This window comes from Mustela lutreola, chromosome 1 (genome assembly GCF_030435805.1).
Source record: "Mustela lutreola isolate mMusLut2 chromosome 1, mMusLut2.pri, whole genome shotgun sequence".
Lineage (NCBI taxonomy): Eukaryota > Metazoa > Chordata > Mammalia > Carnivora > Mustelidae > Mustela > Mustela lutreola.
Window position 1 is genome coordinate 9,057,413 of NC_081290.1, and position 23,068 is coordinate 9,080,480.

Genomic DNA, 23,068 nt, shown 5'->3' on the forward strand with positions numbered 1-23,068 from the left:
ACCCCTCTCCTCTTCTCCACCTTCCCTTTCAGTTTTCTGCCTATGACCTACTGGGGTAAGAAATAGGGGGCCCTCTTGGCCTTTAACTAAGCTTTATTAGTATTAAATATTATAGTGGACTCCTCTGTTTCTTACCACTTAAAAAGGGATTTGTGGGTGGTGGGAGTAGGGGAGTTTGAGTATTTAACATTCCCAGATTTATAATAGCTGTTCTTTTATTCCTATGTCCACATCAGTTTTAGTTATTAGGTTGGACCTTTTGATACTGTTCTTTTTATACATGGAGTGTCATCAAATCTCTGATTTTTTTTTAAATTTTATTCATTTATTTTACAGAGAGAGAACACAAATAGACAGGCAGGCAGAGAGAGGGAAGCAGGCTCCCTGCTGAGCAGAGAGCTGATGCAGGGCTTGATCCCAGGACCCCAGAATCATGACTTGAGCCAAAGGCAGAGGCTTTAACCCACTGAGCCACCCAGGTGCCCCAACTCTCTGTGATTTCATATGGCTCAACCTAGTAGGTTAGAATGCTTTGATGTCTTAGAAGGCATTTCTCCTTCATTGATCTGTCAAAAGAGTTTTAAATATTGTTTATTTAACTTGTCAGGTGGCTTTTGCAAACTGCCATAAAATATGCCTATTGAGATTTAATTGGAATTAGGTTGAAATATGGATTAATTTGAGAAGAAATAGATGTATAATACATCCAGAAACATGGCATGACTATTTTCTTCAGGCTCTTCTGCCTTTAATAAAATTTTAAAATTTCTGTATAGATTTTGCACATTTTGGGGTGTTTATTTCAGATTATTTTATAGTTCTTATTACTATGATGTGTGGTATTTTTTCTTCCATTATGCTTTGTAATTAGTTATTGTTGGAGTATAGAAACCTCTTGATTCTGAGATTTTGATCTTGTGTATATGGCTGTTAAACTGAATGCTTTATTAAGTCAGTTTATTGAGTTTTCTGACTGAATTGTTATATTGACATCAATAAATGATTCTTTTGTCTTTTCCTTTTCAGTGCTTTTACCTCTGGTTTGTTTTTCTTCAAAACTGTGCATCAGTTTTGAACCCTCCCAAAATGTTGAATAAAAGTGGTAACAGATGCAGTCATTATCTAGGGAGTGCTAATGGGAGGACTGCTGTGTCACTGCTAAGTATAACGCAGGTATCTATTAGTATATCTCTTTCTCTTAGCTCACTAAATTTTATCAGAAATGTAGACTTTTATCAAATGCATTTTTGGCATCTATTGAAATGAGTATTTATTCCCCCCTCCAATATATTCATATAATGAATAAGAATAATAAATTTTTTAATATTAAACTGTTTAGAAAACTTAGTATGATGTAGTATTCTTTTAACATATTCTTGGATTTCCTATATTGCCTTATAAAGATTTGTGCTTGACAGATGAGATATTATGCATTCTTTTTCTTTTTAATTTTTGATGTTGTGTTTTTAGCCATATTTGCCACTTGAATGTTAGAAAGGAATTTGATCAGGCACTTTGATCTCTTTATAGAGATTTTTAGAGAGATTTTTATAAAGATCTCTTTATAGAGATTTTTTTGTGTTTTTTTAAAGTGTCCTAAGTAATTTAATGCGTACCTCCTCTTTTGTAATTGAGAAAAATGTAATTATGGTTAAAAAAAAAACAACAAAAAAATTACCGTTTTAACCATGTAAGGGTGCAGTTCAGTAGTGCTGAGTTTATTTACATTGTTCTGCAACAGACCTCTAGAACTTTTTCATCTTGCAAAACTGAAACTTCCCAGAAACTTAAACTACTCCCCATTTACAAACTTTGCTCACCTCCTGGCAACTACTATTCTACTCTGTTTCTATGAATTCGACCTCTTTAGATGATTAATATAAATAGAATCATATAGTATCATTTTTGTGATTGGCTTATTTCACTTAGCATAATGTCCCTAAGATTCATCCATGTTGTAGCATATGGAACATTTCCTTCCTTTTTAATAAAGACTGAATTATCCTTTGTATATATATCTACCACACTTTGTTTATTCATCCATTGATGTACATTTGGGATGTTTCCACCTTTGGCTATTGTACCTCTTGTGTGTTTTTTTTTTACACTTAATTCATATCTTTTAAATTTAAATTGACTTATGGATGGAGACAGGAACTTAATCTTATATTTCTCCGTGGTTAATCAGTTGATTTGGCTATTTCAGTCTATCCTTTTCCACTCTTTGAAGTTCTACCGTTATTTTGTGTATTTGGATAAGAGAACAGTAGACTGGATGATATTTTCTCATTATATGCATCTTCAGATATGCTGCATTTGTATAACCTTAAGCCCCACGTACTAAAATTAGTTGTTTGTACTAAACAGTTTCCTGTGCTTTCTGACACATAGCTAACATCTGCAGGGTTTTATGGTTAACAAAGCAACTTTCCATATTTTTCGTTGAATGTAGTCAGTGGTCTTTTGAAACAATCTCTTTTTCTCTAACTCTAAAGCTCTGAGCAGGCGTGGCTTTTTTCCTCTCTTCCCTCCCTCCCTTACACATTTCTAGTAGAGAAGTAAAGGTGCTTTTATGAAGAAGACAAGAGCAGTGACGGCATACAAATAGTTTTCTTATTAATTTGTGATGTCATTAGTCTTAATGTCTTTGGACTCGAACATCTCCATACATATTTAGGGCAAGAAATTCTGTGTATGTGTTTTAGTTCTTTTGTATTATCATTCCAGTGTTCTTTAGTTTTGTTTCAATGTTTTTGAAGTCTATTTCAAATAAACTAGGAGTAATTTAAAACTTAACGTAGTTGCTTTTCAAGAAATGCCAGCGTGGAAGAGCTGCTATGAGACTCAAGCTAGATAAGTTTTAATTTCATTGGTGGGATGACACATTTTTTTTTTTCTTTTTAAGATTTTACTTACTTATTTGACAGAGAGAGACAGAGAAAGAGGGAACATGAGCAGGGAGAGTGGGAAGGGGAGAAGCTGGCTTCCAGTGGAGCAGGGAGCCCGATGTGGGGCTCGACCCCAGGACTCTGGGATCATGACCTGAGCCGAAGGCAGACAGTTAACGACTGAGCCACCCAGGCGGCCATTACACATCTTTGGAATCAAACCTGTGAGAGAGTATGCAGCCATGATACTAAACTGTGGTATTTTGTTTTGTTTTCTTTCTAATTTGTGTGTGTGTGTGTGTGTGTGTGTGTGTGTGTAAAATCTTAAGGGAAATTGGCATATTTTTTCTATTTTTATTAAGTCATATAGTAAATGTAAACTGTAAAAATTAATATAGTGGAGGAAGATAAGGTATAATGTTGAAAATCTCACTTCTTTTACATCCTAAAGTATAAATCTTAAGTGTATGTAATTTCTTGCTTTTTCTGTCCATTTTCACACATTTACCTACATATATATTTATGTAAACAGATTCTTGTTTTGTATGAATGTGGGCATGATAAAAATACTTTGAGATTTTTTAATTAATAGTTTATCATATTCTTTCCATACAAATACACATATAGTTTCTTGTTTCCTTTAATGGTTGAGGAGTATTTTCTTGTCAGGAATCATGACTTCCCTGGTTTTATACAGTGTTTATAGCCAGTGTTTTGGTTGTACCCAGTGTACTGCCATTACAAATAATGATGCACTGGACTTTTTTTGATATACATATGTTTTGTATATGTTTCTGCATTTTGGTAGGATATGTTCCACTGGTGAATGTGCTAGACCAAAGGTGGATGGATCTGTTTCTATAATTCCCATTTTATTACTTGTGTCAACACTATATTTTTTAAACTATAGTAGTTTTGTAGTGATTTAGTATGTTTTGGGATATGCTAGGTCAAATGTTCGCTTTCAAGTCCTATTAATATCTATTTTCTCTAGGTATTGCTCTTAGCTTACTGCTTTATCCATAAAGAGCCAGATCACCTATTCCCTGAAGTTCGTAACATTTAGCACATTGAGTGATTATAATCTCAACAACTAATATTTTATTTTATTTAAGATTTTATTTATTTGAGAGAGTGAGGGAGAGAGAAGGAGGAGGGGGAGGGGCAGAGGGCGAGGGCGAGGTAGAGTCCCCACTGAACAGGGAGCCCATCATGGGGACGTGGGGAAGACATGGGGATGTGGGGAATCACATGGGGATTGATACCAGGACTCCGGGATCTAAGACCTGAGCTGAAGGCAGATGACTGACTGACTGAGCCACCAAGGTGCTTTCAATAACTAATATTTTTAAAGAGTGCTTACTATATACTAGGCATGGTTTGAATTGCTTTGTCTCATTTAATCCTCACAACAACTCTAAGAGGTAGATAATATTATCCACATTTTATAGTTGAAAAAAATCAAGACAAAGAATACCTTGCTCAAGGTCATAGTAAATGATGGAAATGGAATATAAAAAGGGCAGTCTCACGTCAAGATGTGCTTTCTTAGCTCTTATAAACCGTTGCCTTTCTTACTAGTCTAATGGCCTTCCTAGTAATCAAGAAATATGTTCTGTATAAATTATTAGAGATCACTAGCTAATTTTATCTTGTGTGTAGGTTCTCTTTACAGACTTGTGTGAATGACATTTTATTCTAATTACACATAAGTAGTAATTGTCCCAGTATATTTAAGAGTTTGTTAGAACACCAGATTGTAAAACTGTTCTCACGTCTCTCCCTCATACCCAAAACACTTTGTCAGAGTGTAGCTAGTTAATGTTGTTCTGTTCTTTTTTTTTTTTAATTTTTATTTTTAAATTTTTGAAATAAACATATAATATGTTTTTATCCCCAGGGGTACAGGTCTGTGACTTGCCAGGTTTCACATTTCACAGTACTCATCATAGCACATACCCTCCCCAATGTCCATATCCCTACCACCCTATCCCTTCCCCACTACCCCAGCAACCCTCAATCTGTTTTTTTGAGATTGAGTCTTTTATGGTTTGTCTCCCTCCCCATCCCATCTTCTTTCATTTTTTTCTTTTCCTACCTACCTAAACCCCCCATGTTGCATCTCCATTTCCTCATATCAGGGAGATCATACGATGGTCTTTCTCCGACTGACTGACTTCGCTAAGCATGATACCCTCTACTTCCATCCACGTCGCCGCAAAAGGCAAGATTTCATTTTTTTTGATGGCTGCATAGTATTCCATTATATATATATATAAACCACATCTTCTATATCCATTCATCTGTCGATGGACATCTAGGTTCTTTCTATAGTTTGGCTATTGTGGATATTGCTGCCATAAACATTCGGGTGCATGTGCCCCTTCGGAGCACCACGTTTGTATCTTTAGGATATATACCCAGCAGTGCATTCGCTGGGTCATAGGGTAGCTATATTTTCAGTTTTTTGAGGAACCTCCACACTGTTTTCCAGAGTGGCTGCACCAGCTTGCATTCCCACCAGCAGTGTAGGAGGGTTCCCCTTTCTCTGCATCCTTGCCAGCATCTGTCATTTCCTGACTTGTTAGCTTTAGCCATTCTGACTGGTGTGAGGTGGTATCTCATTGTGGTTTTGATTTTTATTTTCCTGATGCCGAGTGATGTGGAGCATTTTTTCATGTGTCTGTTGGCCATCTGGATGTCTTCTTTGCAGAAGTGTCTGTTCATGTCCTCTGCCCATTTCTTGATTGGATTATTTGTTCTTTGGGTGTTGAGTTTGCTAAACTCTTTATAGATTTTGGATATTAGCCTTTTATCTGATATGTCGTTTGCAAATATCTTCTCCCAATCTGTCAGTTGTCTTTTGGTTTTGTTAACTGTTTCCTTTGCTGTGCAAAAGCTTATGATCTTGATGAAATCCCAATAGTTCATTTTTGCCCTTGCTTCCCTTGCCTTTGGCGATGTTCCTACGAAGAAGTTGCTGCGGCTGATGTCAAAGAGGTTGCTGCCTGTCTTCTCCTCAAGGATTTTGATGGATTTCTTTCTCACATTCAGGTCCCTCATCCATTTTGAGTCTATTTTTGTGTGTGGTGTAAGGAAGTGGTCCAATTTCATTTGTCTGCATGTGGCTGTCCAATTTTCCCAGTACCATTTGTTGAAGAGGCTGTTTCCATTGGAATGTTGTTCTGTTCTCTTATGTTTTGTTGTTTCCCTAACCCATTTTGGGAAAAATCACATGAATGATTTTGAGATGGATTTTCATAGATTGTGAATGAATAGTATAGTATTCTTAACCTTTTTTGGAACATCAAATCAAAATACATACTGTTAGACGATGTCTTTTATTGTAAGTTCTCAAAATATTAAGTAGTTGAACGCCATATTAGAACCTGCTGCATCTCTTCTTAATTTATGTTGTCAAGTAAGTATGATACTGTAAGCTGAACCTCTCAGAGCCTCACATAAAAAGGGACAAAGTAATAACCTTCTTTGGTGGTGATCAGGTGAGATAATGTATGTGAAAACATTTGTAAACTGTTAGGAGTCTGTGTAAATAATAGTTGTTAACAAGTGAAGGATTAGGAAGAATGAAGAGCTCTTTGAAAGTGGAGTTATTGGTTTGGTTATTTTTTATTTTTATTTTTTTAATTTATTTTTTTTAATTTTTTAGAAAGATTTTATTTATTTGATAGAGATCACAAGTAGGCAGAGAGGCAGGCAGAGAGAGAGAGAGAGAGAGAGAGAAGCAGGCTCCCCACTGAGCAGAGAGTCCAATGCGGGGCTCAATCTCAGAACCCTGGAATCATGACCCGAGCCGAAGGCAGCGGCTTAACCCACTGAGCCACCCAGGCACCCCTGGTTTGGTTATTTTTTAAAAACACAATTTAAAATATCTAGTTTAGAAAAATCTCACTCTTTTCATTTTCCTTCCTAATTCCATTCCATTCCATTTATTTATTTATTTATTTATTTAGCAGATTGCTAGTAAAACTCTTCAGCTGTAATTATACATGTGGGTTAATTTACTTTGGATGGAGTCAATTCCCTCATACGGAATGAGAGTCTGTAACAAAGATTCAGCAAATGATAGTTGCATGGGTTAGATGCCCTTTTCGGATAATAGTCTGGACTCATTAGATCTTTAGTATATGTGCTGCTGAAGCAAGCACAGATGTTTAGTATTTAAATAGAATATGTTCTTAAATTCCCCCAGAATTAAAAAACTTATAGTGCTTTATCATACTGTTGTTAATAAAAAGGAATTGATAAGGGTAATGTAAAATTCAGCATCCTTTCCTTACTCTTTTATCTCCTTTTCTGGGAATGGTGAAGCAAACCGTAATCTGTGACTTCTCTGCTATAATTTTGGCACATGATTCTGTGATTCTAGATAAAATGGCAAAGTATCAAAGCAAAGATTTGACCATGCTGTTTTCTGTATCTTGGAACCTTTGAAACATATCTCTAACTTGCTTTGTGGATTGGTTTTTCATTTGTACTTAATTTCTTATTTTTGCCACCATATAACTGTTACCTTACGGTCCAAGATCCTTTCCCTCATTTGACCCAATTTTTTGCTCCAGCCCGAACTTCAGTTCCTGAGTTCTCTTGGCCAGATCCAAATACTAGAATATGTTTTAAGTTGTGAATGTGCCTTAGTCTGTGGGAGGTCTTTTCATATGTGGAAGTTCTTACTTACTTTGCCTTATCCACAGATCCTCTTGTCTTTTATGCCAAAATATTAAAAAATAAAAAAACAAAAACAAGGGTTTGGCATTTTAGCTTTTTGTCCTCCATGCATGAGCAACATCATTGTGTATCACATGGAACCCTGAAGAGCAGCTATACTTGGCTGGAGAACCATTTATTGGTTTTGGCAGCCTTCAATGTTAAAATTCATTTCATATATCTTAATCAAATAGTAGCGTCCACCTGACTTCATTTTCAGAAACAGAAGTTTTTTTGGAATATCTTAGTCAAAGGGCAGTTAGGAATAAGGTCAGATTCTACTTTCATTAAAACATAGGCATGGTAGTACTTGATAATTTCTGTGCCTGACATAAAATTACATTCCATTATGAAATAACCCATTGCCTTTCTATTTCTTTTCTTACAAATATTTCTCCTAGAAAAAAAGCATTTATGGAAAGAGTTTGAAATCAAGTTGGGAAAGTTGCTTTTGAATCCTGCTTTAATACCATGTGACTTTGGGAAAGTTACTGCTCAGCCTCATTATTGTCATTGATACTGGGGCTAATGATTTTCTTCCTAACATTTTTTTTTTTAAAGAATGGAAATTATATATCTAAAACACTGTTTTACATGTTAGAGGTATTCATTAGATGTTTTTCTGGATATAGTTATTACATAAAATTACTGAATGAAGTTGTCATTGTGTTTTTTCAGTCAGGAGCAGTTTTCTTTACCTTTTTTAGGTTGTGAATTTTAGTTATTAGAGTCTGATGAACACTGTGGACCTAATTTTCCCCCAAATGTACTTAAACATAGATACAGCACTTTGCATATTGTTTTAGGAGGAATTCTAAAGGCATAAGTCTGTGAACCATGAATTATGGACCTTAGGTGAAGAGTACTGAATTTTACCTTTTATCCATTGAGGAGTTCAGTGACCATCTGTACTTCTTATTATCTCTAAAATTAAAAATAAGCAACACTTTACCCATGTTTGCCCCAGTAATCATACCAGTAGCTACAGAATTTTTCTTTTAGGGGTTGCCATTATATAACCATTCAGAGAGTTTTGGTTTTCTTTTACAGTAATAGATTAGAAAATTTTAAATTAATATCACCTTTCCTCCTTCGCTCTTTTTCTTTTTGAAACCACTGGAATCTTGACTTGGAGAAAAAACTCTTTGAGAGATAATTGGTTTTTATGTGTGCTTTTTTACTCCTAGAGGTATGAAGGCTGTGTTATGGAATGATAACATATATTTAATATAGTTTACAGCTTAACTTCCTCATTATATGTTTAACAGCAAACCATAAAGCATTATTTTTATTTCTTCAAGCTTATTTTATAGTTATTCTCCTAACTTTTCTTTTAAATATGATGGATTGAGTGCATTCCTTTAACCAGTGTCCCACTGATGTGTATAAGGATTCAATTAAATGGCAGTGCTGAAAAGCAGGAACAGATGTTATTATATTAGCCAAACTACCTTAAAGAGGAGCAAAAGGACCTCATTAGCTCTGTGACGTTAATGTATGTTTGCATGTGTGTGGGGAAGGAAGGGAGAAGATTAACCTAGCTGTGAATAAATCCAGATTTGAATGATGTCATCAGTACTATGTCTTTCAAATATTTAGTTTCTTTTTCCTTCTGTTTTAGCTTTGTTTTCAGCCAAGCAGTAATGGCTGCCAAAGAAAAGGGGGTTAGGATATTTTAGCCAGACCTAAGTTATGTGGCCATCCCTGTGGTGATTGGGAAGAAATCACCTTCTAAATCACATGGTCTAGTTTCCCCACAAACAAGAGGGACTATGTTACTAGAAAAATGGGGAGGGGAGGAAGCATTTTGAGCAGTAAAATTACAGTTCACAGTCCACTACAGGTATCATCAGAGGACCAGAAATTTTGAAGAAGATAGAAAGTTCACGGGATCGGATTGACAGCAAAATCTAAGAAGAAATGGAACCCAAGATACCAGAGGTAAGCTCAGGTTTTCCTAGGGGAACCTCGGAAAGGCTCCAAGCTTGGAGTCAACAAATACAAAGAACAGTAGTGGGTAATTGGGTAATAATCAAGAATTTTTAAAAGAATTATTTTCCAGAATGCCTTAGTTGGAGCTCCTTTCTGCCCTTTCTCCAGCCTAAACAGCTCTGGTGGCAGTGATGCCTGCTCTCAGACCTGAAATCTAAGGACTGGGCCCTTAGGAAAGTAGACCAACAATTCAGTAGGACATGCTGAGATGTTGGAATCTGAGAAGCAGAGCCACTAAAGCATGCTACTCCAAAGGAAAACAGTTTGACAGTTCTCAGTGAGCTTGACTTCCTATGCGGGTACCTTGCTTGGATGCCTTATTTATATGCCAGCCTGCTTAAATAGTACTACTCTGCCTTTTAAGTGAGAAGCCACTTGGGTAAACAAACTTGAACAATCTCAGAGAAAGCCCACTTTGGGTTCCAGTACTCTCTAAAGTAATCTTCCATTTGCCAATATAAATAGGGATAATCAGTTGAAAGAGGGTTAAGATGAGTAAAAGAACAACTGACGTCAGATATAATTCAGAAGAAAACTTCAAAGAAAAACTGTAATTCGTTTTTATTTAAGATTTAAGAACATGTTGTAATTATTAATCATAGTTTCATTGGCAAGGGGGCAGAGAACCAGAAAAGATTTTGAAAATTATAAAAAAAAATTTTAATGGATGGGTTAAATAACCATGAATCAAGACTGATTTGTTGGTTTGGAGCTAAAGAGGAGGAAATCTCTGCATGTGTGAAGCAAAAAAACATCTGGAAAAATTGAGAGAAAATTAAAGAGATCTGGAAAATATATTATATCACAAAGTTTTCACATCCAAAAATATGAGTTCTAGAAGCAGAGAACAGAACAGTGGGAAGGAGAAAAATAATCAAAGAAATAATTGAAGAAAATGTCATGAGCTGGAAGAAAGATTATGAATTTCAGATTGAAAGAGCCTATGTTATACCAAGCAGGATGAATGGAAAAAGATCTGCATCTAGATACATCTGGTAAAATTTCAGAACTCTAAGGATAAAAGGAAAATCCCCAATTACTGCCACAGAGAGGGAATAAAGGATGAAAAATGAAATGACTGAGTTCCTAGCAGCCTTGATGAATGCTTGAAGACAGTCGAACAGTATCTTCACATTTGGGGGAAAAGAAATTTGGACCTAAATTTTCTATGCTCAACCACACTACTTAGGAGGACAAGTACATTTTTTATACTTGGAAAAACTGTGCACCTTATATGAAAATATTTTGAGGTATTACAGTGCAGTGAAAAATATAGCCCAACATAGAAGATATGGTGGTAGAGCAGTGTAGGTGGGAGGTTAGAGTGGCAATCTTGGGCCTTCAAAAAGAACTGAAGAAACCTAGAAAAATTCAAATGTCATCTGACTGGAATACTTGGACAGTTCTTTCAATCAGTGACGTCTAAGTGATACAAAATTATATTTCCCTTGGAGATTAGTATTTACCTAGCCACATTATAAATGTATATAATTGAGTTTTAGTTTTTAGAATCCACTTAGAAGATATATAAAATAGGTTTAATTAAGGTTATGGAGTGGAATATATTATAAAACTTTATAATACAAAAAAGAATAGCCTATAAAATTAGTAGGAGATTGAGGGCAATAGAGGAAGGTTCAGTGCTCGTTTCGTCAGTGGACAGTCAATAGATAACACATAAAAATGCTGAATTAGGAAACAAGTAAAATAGTATTAATGTTAAGCTGGTAACCATACTAGAACAGTAACAGTGTGTTGCCAGTTTGATGCAGGCAGGTGCAAAAAAGATCTATTGTTCATTTTGTGCCTCTGTGGCCTTTGAATTTTGAAAAAATCTTATTTGTATGCATCACATTTATAACATTAAAAAGATTACAGAAGTTGCATTTACCTAGTTAGATAATAATGCCTTTATTTATAAAGTGACATTTGAGGGGTACATGGTTTTTTAGAAATAGGAAGACACATAAGGATTAATTTCAGGAAATGAGAAAGTTGCATAGAATACTAATATGGCTATTTTTATGTAGCATGCATAATTATTTCTTGACTGGCATCTATTCCTGAGTTTTTATGTCAATTCCTGAATCCTTTCCATGATTCCTTTTTTAAAAAAATATTTGTTGTTAAAAATTTGGATATATGGGAAAATTTGGAGCCTTTCTTCCTGCCAGTGACTCTTAATAAGATGAAATTTTCTTTGATGTACTGAAGACCAGGATTAGAAGCCTGGTTTGTCTGTAAGGAGGAAATCAGGTTGATCAAGAAAAGCAACAGCTACTAAAGGCAGGATGTCTTTGGAAGAACTAGAAGGAAGATGGCAATAGAAATGGCCTTTTTTATCCTTCTAGGGATGACACTGGTTTATGTCCCTAACCAGACATTTGTTGAATGAAAATTAATTTTGTTTGTTTTAGAATTAATTTTATTTTGATGCCATTTCAGTGTAAGGTACATTAGCCTCCTGTTTATGCTGTATATAGGTAAAATATTTTTTGAAGTTCAGTTTTAGGAGTCTTGCATTGGAAACCGATTTCTGCTTGTATGTTTTGCAAATTTTATTTTAAAGAACATGAAATTTTATGGTATTATATACCTTATTGAATGTTTAAAGTGCAGAAGATTCTAAGATCTACTTAAATTATACATAGTTTTTAATGTAAGTTGGAGTGCTAAAAAAATCAAGTTATGTAAAGGTATACCTTTAAAATAATTACGAGAAATACTTTAAAAACTAATTGTTTTACTGGAAATTGTGGAATTGTGTAAGGGGGCAATGGTTTCCTTAAGCATACAAAAACATTAAGTATAAAGTTATGTTTGGCAGTTAAGTTAGCTTTTCAGTAATCTGTAAACTGTAATCTGTAGTTATTCAGTGTCTGCCCTTTAAGCAATATTGACTGCCTTCATTGAGAGACATTGGCATGTGCTTTAAGATTAAAGTATGGGAGTTGATAGGCTTTCTAAAAATACTTGATTCTGATAAGAAATTGGTGATAAAGGAATCAAAAGATACGAATGTGGGTTAAATTTGATTTCATAAAGCATGCTAGTTAGATATCCATTACATACATAAAAGTTAGTAAATACTACCTTCTGTTTTCTTATATTGTGTTGTTTTTTGTTGGAGATTTGGTAGTAAAACTGGATTTCTGAACTTTGTGGGGGAGGTTGAAAGTAATGATAACGGGTAGCTGTGAGATCCCTTCATAAGAACCAAAGAGATATTTCAGTTACATAGAATGAAATCAGTGTGTGTGTACGTGTGTGTGTGTGTTTGTGTATGAGGGTTGTGTTGGAATCCTGTCGTATATCCACTTTGGGAATTTTGGAAAGTCAGTTATGCTCTGAGATTTTCTTTATATGAAGATCCTTAAAAATTCTTTATGGCCAGGATTAGGTTAGCGGAATAGAGAATGATACTCTGTTTTGTGATTTTTGGCCTCGCCTTAGGTGGATAAAGAGAATTTAATGTAATACATTTCTAAGGAGATGGAGTTATAAACCTGGAAGAGTAGTCAGTCTTTTGATATTTGCAGTAATTGCTTGCTGACAAGCCATTTAAGATTTCCTATGACTACGTGAGGTTAGAAATAGGGTGGTAACAGGCATCCTGAGGGCCCAGACTGATTGGAGCTTGTTGCCAGTGACCCCAAACCATCAGGAACCAAAGGAGGAGAGCCAGAGACTGTCCTCCACGATTACTTGGAGAAGTAGAATTCTAAGATTACGTGGATAGTTTTTACACCCTAATTTTTTTTTTCCCATGCCTTTGATATTATCTTAAGCATGTTATCTGGAGCTGATTCTTCAGTCTCCTAGTGTAGGACAGTTGTCCTTCAGAAGGGTTGTAGGAGTTGGTGACTCTAGAAAGTTGGTTTTGGACTCAAGTCTTTTCTTATAATCTGTATTTTTATCCTCAGCTCCTCTTATTTCTCTACCACTCTGCCTGTGTGGTATGTATGTGTGTGTGGTAGGGTTGTGTTTGTAGGATATTTCTTTTTGTTGGAGATACTTGTTGCTTCGGAGCAAAAGACAGCTAATGTGCTGCTGACCAAAATGAGAGTGCTGTACTGTTAGTACAGCTATTTGAAACAAAAATAACATTGAAATAACTAATTTTCTTTAATATATCTACTTTTTAAAAATTTTTATTTGAAAATGTACAGTACAGACAAATTTGGGGAGAGTGAATGTGACCTAAAAACAATAACTATTTTATTAATTTTGTATACATAGAGCCTATTGTGAAATACTGGAAAAAGAATGAATTCATGGTGTGACCCATCCTGGGTAGAGACAACAAATGCAACTGTCCAATGGGCACGCTGTTATTGGAGTTGTGAGAAGAGGGACAAGCTGCTTTGTTTCTTACTTTGCTTACTGTGTTACTTATATTTGGACAAGACTGTGCTTGTATTCCATTCTGTACATAGGACACATCTGGATGAAATATTTTGTTCAAATATATTGATATTTTCTGTCTACTCAAAGTAGAGTTTTGGGTTTTACTTTTTAAATCGATGAAGAGGAAAAAATCATTGAAGATTGTAATTTTAAACTTTGTGGAGAAACAGGTTCAAGTTTTCCTAGATTGTAGACTCTTGAAGGTAGACTATCAGTCTACATCCATTATGCAGTATAAAGCTTAATAAGCACAAAGATATTTATATAAATGCATGATGAAAATTCTAATGATGATCTTTCCAAAAAAAGTTTGCTAGGGCTTTTATAATATCAGCCTTGAGAAAAATTTTATTTATGCAGTAAAATTGTTATAAAATAGTTCATACCTTTAGCCTTAATTTAGAATATACTACTGGATGGTCTTTGCATTATTTTATGAGGTGAATTTTAAATATCTGTATTTAATTCTTCATTACGTAAACCTTTTAGGTATTCCTGCACATATCCAGAAGCATGTCCAACTCTTAACATTTAGTATGGAGCTTTTAGTGAGGGACTAATCATTCTTATTTAAAAGTATTATTATCAGATTTGGCCCTGGAATGTATGTCAAGAAACTGAGATAGAAACTTTTTTTAGTGCTCTTTATGTTAATAAAAATTGCTTATGTGTAGCTCTGTCTTCTTATTGTATATTTGATTTTTATAATGATGGAAGGATTACTTTAAAATTTTGTGCTTTAAAAATAAGTAGTTTGAAATAAATGTGGAAGGGAAACAAAATATCCAACAATATTTAATTAATTTACTTTAGTAAGAAACATACCCAAAGAATTCTGTATCTTTAGAAGGCTGAATTCGGGCAGAAACATCACCATTTACTCCTAAGCTAAAGAACCAATTAAACCTGATTGGAATTTGTATTTTAGCAGAAGTAGATGTAGAGAATTTTTAAAAAATTTTAGTTTGTTATTTTATTTATTTATTTTTAAGTAGTCTCCACACCCAGTATGGAGCCCAGTGTGGGGCTTGGACTCATAGCTCTGATATCAAGACCTGAGCTGAGATCAAGGTGGACACTTAATCGACTGAGCCAGCCAGGTACCCCTTTTTAAATTTTTTAAAAAGGTATTTTTCTCCCCACTTTTTTCTCTTCTCCAAATACATGTATATAGATAGAATCTGCATTGTTGCCTTTTTCTTTTTCTTTTTTTTTTCCTTTCTTTCTTTGATTAGTAGCAAATGAAGTTCCTAATCTGTCAGGGAATGAATTTATGTAATTTATTTTGATAAGGGGCAGAAATTAAATGAGAGGAGGTATAGCTTTAATTTGACATTCCTTGAAAGCAGAAATGATGAGGAACTAAGGATAAATCTCGACGTGTATTTTAAAAACTGATGCTGATTTCTGATCTGGGTTTTTTAGATAGATGTATCAGTAATACTTAGTATTTCTATGGAAGCAGTCAGTCTCTTCTGTCAAAATATAAACTCAACTTCTTTAGAGTATGGTAGCATAAAAATTTAAATAAATATATGTATCAAGAAATGCACCCTATAGTTATATTTAGGCACTTGTAGTACATGTGCCCTTGCTTTGGGCATTGCTGGTCGCAGCATTATGAAATATTAGAGACAACACAAATGCCCATCAACAGGGAACTGATTAAATACAGTATAATTCTTCAGTGAAAATTTTAGCAGCTATCAAAATCAAAGTAATAGACCTGCACTGCTAACCTGAAACAATTATCATGGAGTATTAGATTTTAAAAATGGGGATGCAAAAAAGTATGCATAAGATGCTTCCACTTGTATAAAAAATAATCTGTACATCATGTGTGTAGGTAATTTCTAGAAGAATACACTAAATGTGCCTTTTAAGACGTGCTAAGAAGTAGGTTTAGTGTTCTCTTTATTTTCTTTTATAGGTGAGTGTTTTCCATGAACATATATTGCTTTAAACATCATAGTTTTGGGGTGCCTGGGTGGCTCAGTGGGTTAAGCCTCTGCCTTGGACTCAGGTCATATCTCAGGGTCCTGGAATCTAGCCCCACATCAGGCTCTCTTCTCAGCAGGGAGCCTACTTCCCCCACTCTCTGCCTGCCTCTCTGCCTACTTGTGATCTCTCTCTCTCTGTGAAATAAATAAATAAAATCTTAAAAAAATTAAACACCATAGTTAATAAAAAAGAGAGTAAACAATGATGGTAATGAAAAGAATATCACTGTGCTACATTAGATATCTAGAATCCTCAGTTGTTATTATGGCATGATTGGTTCAGGTAAAATCAGGGAGATAGTATTGTGGTTTTGGTTTTTTTTTTTTTTAAAGATTTTATTTGTCAGAGAGAGGGCAAGTGAGCACAAACAATCTGGGGAAGCAGCAGACAGAGGGAGAAGCAGGCGCTCCCACCTGAGCAATGAGCCCAGGGCACTGGGATCCTGACCTGATATTGAGGACAACTGAGCCATTCAGGTGTCCCAAGAGAGTGTTGTTTTAATAATGTTGCTTTCAGAAATTTGACCAGATTTTATTAGTCTTTTAAGTTCTGTTTAATTCTTTAATATCTATTATTTTTAATATTATATTATTATATATTATATAAATATTAATATTTAGTATAATATTATATGAGATGTTATGAACATCTCATTTAGGCTTGGTTCAGGTCATTTCACACTTGGGTTTCATGTTTCTGCTAAAATGTAACTTACAGGTAGAAAAAAGGAAAAAGATATTACAAAGTAAGATTACATTTCACACATTTTGAGAGGTGAAGTTGTACATTTTTCTAGTAGTTTGCTTTTATGTAGGTGGGTGAAATTGTTCCTTTTGTTCTGCCACCAGTGATCTGCCCTTGTTTTGCTTGGGAATGTGGATTTTGAAAAGAAACAAACAAAAAATTTGATGCAAGTAAACTCCCTTTACAAGGAATTTTTTATTAAAATAGTTTTATATGGGGGAACAAACATCAAACAAAGTGTACTTTAAGTCATACAAAATAGTGTTGCTTGCTTGTTTTGGACAGCACATTTCTGTGTGTGTGTGGGGGGGGGGGGTTGTGCCTTATTCAAAGAAGCCTGTGGTGATCCTAAATAAAATTGTAATGGTAGGAGATTTCCTTTATCCAGTCTTGGTATTTATTGAGCTTCTTTTGTCCTTTCCCCTCTTTTTTATGAGAGGCTTTTCTCTTCACTTTGGACCTTTGAAAATCTTATTTATAGTATTTTCTTTTATGATTTGTTATTTGCATATGTTGGTTTCCATTTGTTTGCATAACTGTTCTATGTTAATTACTATTTGCACTTTAATGGTTTTGCTGTTGGCAAAAATGAAAGACTTTGTGCCATTGAAATCAGTTTAAGCAATTGGAAAAACAGTTTGGTTGGTTTTTTTTGTTTGTTTGTTTTTGCCTAGGTGGTGAGGTTGAACTAGAAGAAAGATGGCTCATGTTGATAGTATTAGGATTTTAAGGCTGATACATTTGAATGTCTTCCACATTCTTTGCACAGAGTATTTTATGCTTTGGCATATAGGTCATCATAATAACAAAAAGGACCAGAAAATAAAATAAAAATAAATAATTGTTTTGCTTGTATAATAAAAATTTATAGAAATTCTGAAATATATATCCTGCTTATTGTATTGAGTATTTCTAGTATCTTACTTCAGTGACCTAGTCATGGAACAAATGTTTTTGTCATCCAAAATTGTTCCTAGTGGTAGCAGTAATTATTAGGGTTTATTACGGAGTATCCAACAATTCCTATATTCATGGCATTTCTTGTTAATCAAATGTTTAAGGGCCTGCTCTATGTATACCAAAGACCATGCGGGCCCTGGGTTTATATTGGTGACAAAATGTTAACCTGTTTTCATCAAGCTTCTGATCTGTAGGAGCGAAAAAGATGATAAATGGGTATAAACATCCATAATCCCGGAGGAAAGCTGTAATCACATATTTTTTCATAAAAACTTAACAGTAGTTATCTGAAAAGATAAGAGAAGTACCCGGTAATCTTGGAACAGAAGGGAAGGAGAAAGTAAATGTTTTAATTGAGGCATAAGAGGCCTGATTCCTTAGCAAATAAAGTTGGAAAGCCTGTTCTATGTTCGTAGGAAATGCAAGTGACCTAACGTAAGAGTTTTTTGAACTGAAACCTATCTTTGCTTGTTTATATTTGAGGAAGGTTTGAGAAAGTAAAACCTTGTTATTGACTTCTCTTAATCTAAGGGTGAAGCAATTTTTGATGCATAGAAATAATTGGCCTGGAAGAAAGGAAATAGTAAAAGCCATTTTGCTAGTTTCTTTTAAGCTCTGTCTGAACAATGGAAATTGTTTTGTTTCAGAAGCCTCCAAAATGCCAGGCATACACATACTTACATCGTAAGCACTACGTATGGCTGGAGGGAAAAAATATATATATTTTTAGAAACAATATATATTTTTTGAAGATTTTATTTATTTCTTTGACAGAGACAGATCAGAAGTAGGCAGAGAGGAAGGCAGAGAGAGGAGGAAGCAGGTTCCCTGCTGAGCAGAGAGCCCGATGCGGGACTCGATCCCAGGACCCTGAGATCATGACCTGAGCTGAAAGCAGAGGCTTTAACCCACTGAGCTACCTAGGCGCCCCAGAGGGAAAATATTTTTAATAACAGTTGTTTTCCATCAGTTCCACACAGCCTTTGGAGTCAGACTGCTCTGGGTTTGAATTTCAACTCCTCTATAAAACTGTGCACACACTCTGAGATACGATTTCTTTATTTGTAAAAAGAGGATAATATTGCCTGGAGGAGGTTTCTTAGATGGAACACAGAGTCTGGAACCCACTGCCTGGGTTTAAATCTTAGCTCCTCAACTTAATTAGTTTAGTTGGGAATAAGTTGGGTGAATTTCTTAACCCCTTTGTGCCTTAGTTTCTACATATGTAGAATGGAGATAATAGTTCCTACCTTTCTTCTGGGATTATTGTGAGAATTAAATGAGTTAATACATACAAAGCACTTAAAATGGCATGTAGCATAGCGTAAGCATGATTTAATTCTTAGTGTTATTTTAAATTATTTTCACTTAGTAGGGTTATTATAAAGGTTAAATAACATGTTTATTAACAAAAAGGCCTCATTTTTCCTGACACATCAAACATACCCCCTAAATATCAGATATTAAGTAGTAGATAATTTTTCTCACTTAATAGTCATATAGTAAGAAATTTTATGACTTGAGAAAGATGCTGTTAAGAAATTTTATGCCTTACTGACTGTACCTAGAATTGTTTCTAATATAGGGAAGATATTGCATGTTGAATGAATGTTACACTGTTTATAGGTAAATAATCTGAGGCTCAAGAGAACTACAAAATCCTTTACCACTGAAACATGACATCATTTTGAGGAGACATTACTGGCACTGTCATTCACTTTCTCAGCTTAGATTTGGCCATATATGTTAATAATAACTCCCTTTCTAATTTTTTTTCCTGTATTTTTCTTGCCCTTTAAAAATTTCTTCTATTAGGAAAATTAGACTAAAAGTATTCACCTTAGAATTATAATTAGATTGGTTAATCAGTACATTGAGGAATCACTTCAGTTTTAGTTTGTGTGACATTCCTATATGTGCAGTTATTTTATTTCTACCACAAAGCATAAAACATTGTTCTTTTCCCATTGCATTTTTTCATATTCCAGATTTCATAAGGAAGAAATTTGACACAGTAACCAATTTTACTAAATTGAGGATCAGTTACAGTAATAAATATAATATAAATTGGCTCTGCTGTCAGTCACTAACTTTATTTGCTGTTTAATGATCCAGATACAGTGTTTCTGAATTTAATTTATCTGAAATATTTTAGTCTCTTATAGTATTTATGTTAAGGGGGCAAAAGGCCATTCTTTTGGTTAGTAAATGAAGTTAGAGATATTCTACGAAAATGAATATACCCATGACATGTTATGGCTTGCTTCAGTACTTGTAAGTCACTTGGATGTTGATTTCATTCTCTTAGATATTTCCAAACAGATTAGTTTAGTTTCTAGAATACTAGTTTGCTATTAAAAAAAAAAAAAATCTACGTTAAGAATTATTTTTGATACCCTTAAGTCAGCACCTGTAATGTGTATGTTATATAATACATTTGCCTGATGTAGCAAATTCTTAATTTGGTATTACCTTGCCTCCTTCTTTGCATGTTTAATGCAGCCATTAATCTCACTACAAGGCTTTACTAAGGATAAATTGCTACGTAACCCACTTCAACCTCTTTTGTTCAACCAGGAAGCCAGGCGTGTTTAAATAGCTTTAAAAAAATGTATGATTATTCCTTTTTTGGAAATTTTAGGATTTTAAATTTTGGTATGGTAAAATAGGGGACTTTATTTATTTTTTCTGTTGAAATTACTTGACAGAAGTTTGCTTTGGAATAGAGCTTCTGTATCTTTAAAAAATACACAGTGAGTCACCCCCTGCTCTTTTGGTAGATGCCTGGCTAGTGAACAGCTAAGCTGCTTTAGGCATGTAATAGAACATTCCATTTCCTGTTCCCTTGCTGACACAGAGGAGTGTTCCTGCTGGCAATGATCTAATCATAGTGCAGTAAGAAACATGGCAGTTTGATAAAACATGGTGGAGACAGCGGCTGAAATGGAAGCATATGTTCTAGAAGACATTCTTGAGGTAGGGCTAGGTTTGTAAATGAAATGAAAGTTGAAATCTGAACAAAGAAATCTTATCTGCCGGAATTATTTTGCAGATGAATAGATTAGAGGAGAGAGCAAAGAGAGACAGAGCATAAAAGCAAGATATGGTCAGACCTTATTCCTTGTGAGAATGTGCCAGTCGGGTTCACATGATTACTAAACGAGTCTAGAATTATTTTGTTTGAACTTCATGTTTTGTAAATTGTAAATATATGTTTGATAGAAAAAGAAAAAAGGGCCTCGGACTTCATAAAAAAACGATGGCTGGTGGTGACCTTTAGATTAACTCATTAGAAGGTGGGGTCTACAAAGCAGCTTTCGGTAGGTTTAGTGTCATATGTCTTAGAATTCATTTACATATCTAAGCCCGAAGCTCTGCTGGCTTTTAACTATTAGAAACAGCTGATTATTTTTGTTTCTAGAGTAAAATTAAGCATATATATCAATCTGATTGCTTAATTTAGCTGGTACATTCTGGTTCTGGATTTTTCGTGTGACTTTGACATTATGAAATAAATTGTTAAGTTAAAAAATAAAAGACCCTAAAATTTAAGCCATTAATGCTTGAGAGTTCACTTAAAAAATCTACATTTGACTCATGAGGATTTTAAATTAATTTCCTTTTTTTCCTTGGTTGTATCAATTTTATAAGAACCTATTTGAGTATAAATCAGTTCCAGGAATACATGTCAAAGTAAAACTGTAATGGGCTTTGGCCTTGGTTGTAGTATAACTATAAAACATTAGTATTTATAGGTGTAGATATATTTAATGCCCATTTTAAAATCTATGGATGTGTAGATTTTTTCCTCCCTCGTTAAAAAAATACTGGCTAATTAAGATAAAGAGGCTCATGATGATGAGTGGTATTCCTAATACTTACACCGTTAAGACAGTTTATTAAATATTTCACTGTCTTCAGGAAGAGACTGTATTAGAGTGGAAAGGGCTTGGGAAAATAGGCTGCTAAGGGAAGCTAGGCGGGGTTAGCAGGAGAAAAAAGCCTATGCGCATTATAAAGTGCTGCATGATCAATGAGCATTTTCTGGAGTCCCTCAGTGTGTGCTTGGAGCTGACATTGCAGCAAGTCTCCTGGTTGTTCTGCAGAATGAAAACTGATTCCATTGTATTATCTCGCTCCTTGCAGACACCTGCCAACATACTCTTTCCCCCTTTCCTAAGAGCTTATTGTCTGAGTTGAATTCTCTGGTTAATTTCCATTCTTTTCTCTTTCTCTCTCTTTTTAAACTTTGATACTATTGAGTTTTCTTTATTTTTTTTTTTAATACTATTGAGTTTTCTTAGAAATGGTATGAATTACCTATGTAGAAATAGTGGTATGTACTTTCAAGAAGTAACTTCAGTAATTAGGAGTGGTCACATGACTTAGTGATTCAGTTTAAACACGTCTGATTAGATTATAAAGTTCTAGTGGTACATTTTAACGTGCTTTTTAATTTTTGTGTGGACTTTAAAGAACAGTTACAGATTACAACAAATCTACTTGATGTTTTCGTTAGCTATTTAAAATTTCAGTATATAACAGATATTACAAGTCTTATTTATTATCTGAGAAAAACCCACTTGAGTGTAATTTTGTGTGTTTTGTATAGGTTTTTGTAATATTGTCTCAGAAACTGGCTTTTCATTATTTCCATTAAAATTGTTTAATGTTATGTTTTTATATTATATAATTTGTTCATATTACTAGTTATTAAAATAACCTCTAACTTTAATTGTTTTTTCTAATTTTCTATCTCAGTTTGTTTCCCATATACCTGTTGCATTAAACCATACTGAGTTTTCTCTTTATTTGTATTATTTAATTCAACTATTTGTCAATAATTGGCATACTAAATGAGAAAAATTACCAAGCAGTAATAAAATATGCTTCTTTTCCAAAATTATAAGTAGTCATAATGACCTAAGAGAATAACTTGTTAGCTGTGGAGCTAAATGTACCATTTTTTAAAGTACTGCAGGTGAAGAGCATTCTACACTGCAAGCTTTCCAGAAAATTATTTTTTCTTCTTTTGAAAAGAGTTAACTCCTTGTATACATGTCCAATAATGAATAATGAAGTGTGTCATATATCTCAGAGTGACAATTTTATTATTATACCTAATACTGAGCTATTTAGTATTAAGTTTGTCACCATAATGTTCATTTTTGTGGCTTTATTGGACATATGGAATTTTATGTAGATATCTGCTTATTTATGTTAAACATTGGATCCATTCTATTTTTTTCTGCCTTCAAGTATAACGTGGTCCTTTTAATCATTCATTTCTTGAAGATGCTCTTATTAAATCTTAGTAAAAAGAAAAAAAAATCAGTATCAGTGAATAT

At 34.2% G+C, this 23,068-nt stretch overlaps 1 protein-coding gene across 5 annotated transcripts in view; it reads left to right on the plus strand.

The window, feature by feature from the left end:
* The window catches only part of ANKRD17 (ankyrin repeat domain 17), a 162,983-nt gene that overhangs the window by 15,717 nt on the left and 124,198 nt on the right, over positions 1–23,068 (plus strand). The window contains exon 1 of one of the 5 annotated variants that reach the window (XM_059159407.1): positions 20,570–20,696. The exons of the other annotated variants lie outside the window; for them this stretch is intronic. Coding sequence (XP_059015390.1) covers positions 20,643–20,696 — 54 coding nt within the window. The 5' untranslated portion in view covers positions 20,570–20,642. Of the gene's footprint in view, positions 1–20,569; positions 20,697–23,068 lie in introns of those variants that run through there. 5 annotated transcript variants of the gene reach the window in all.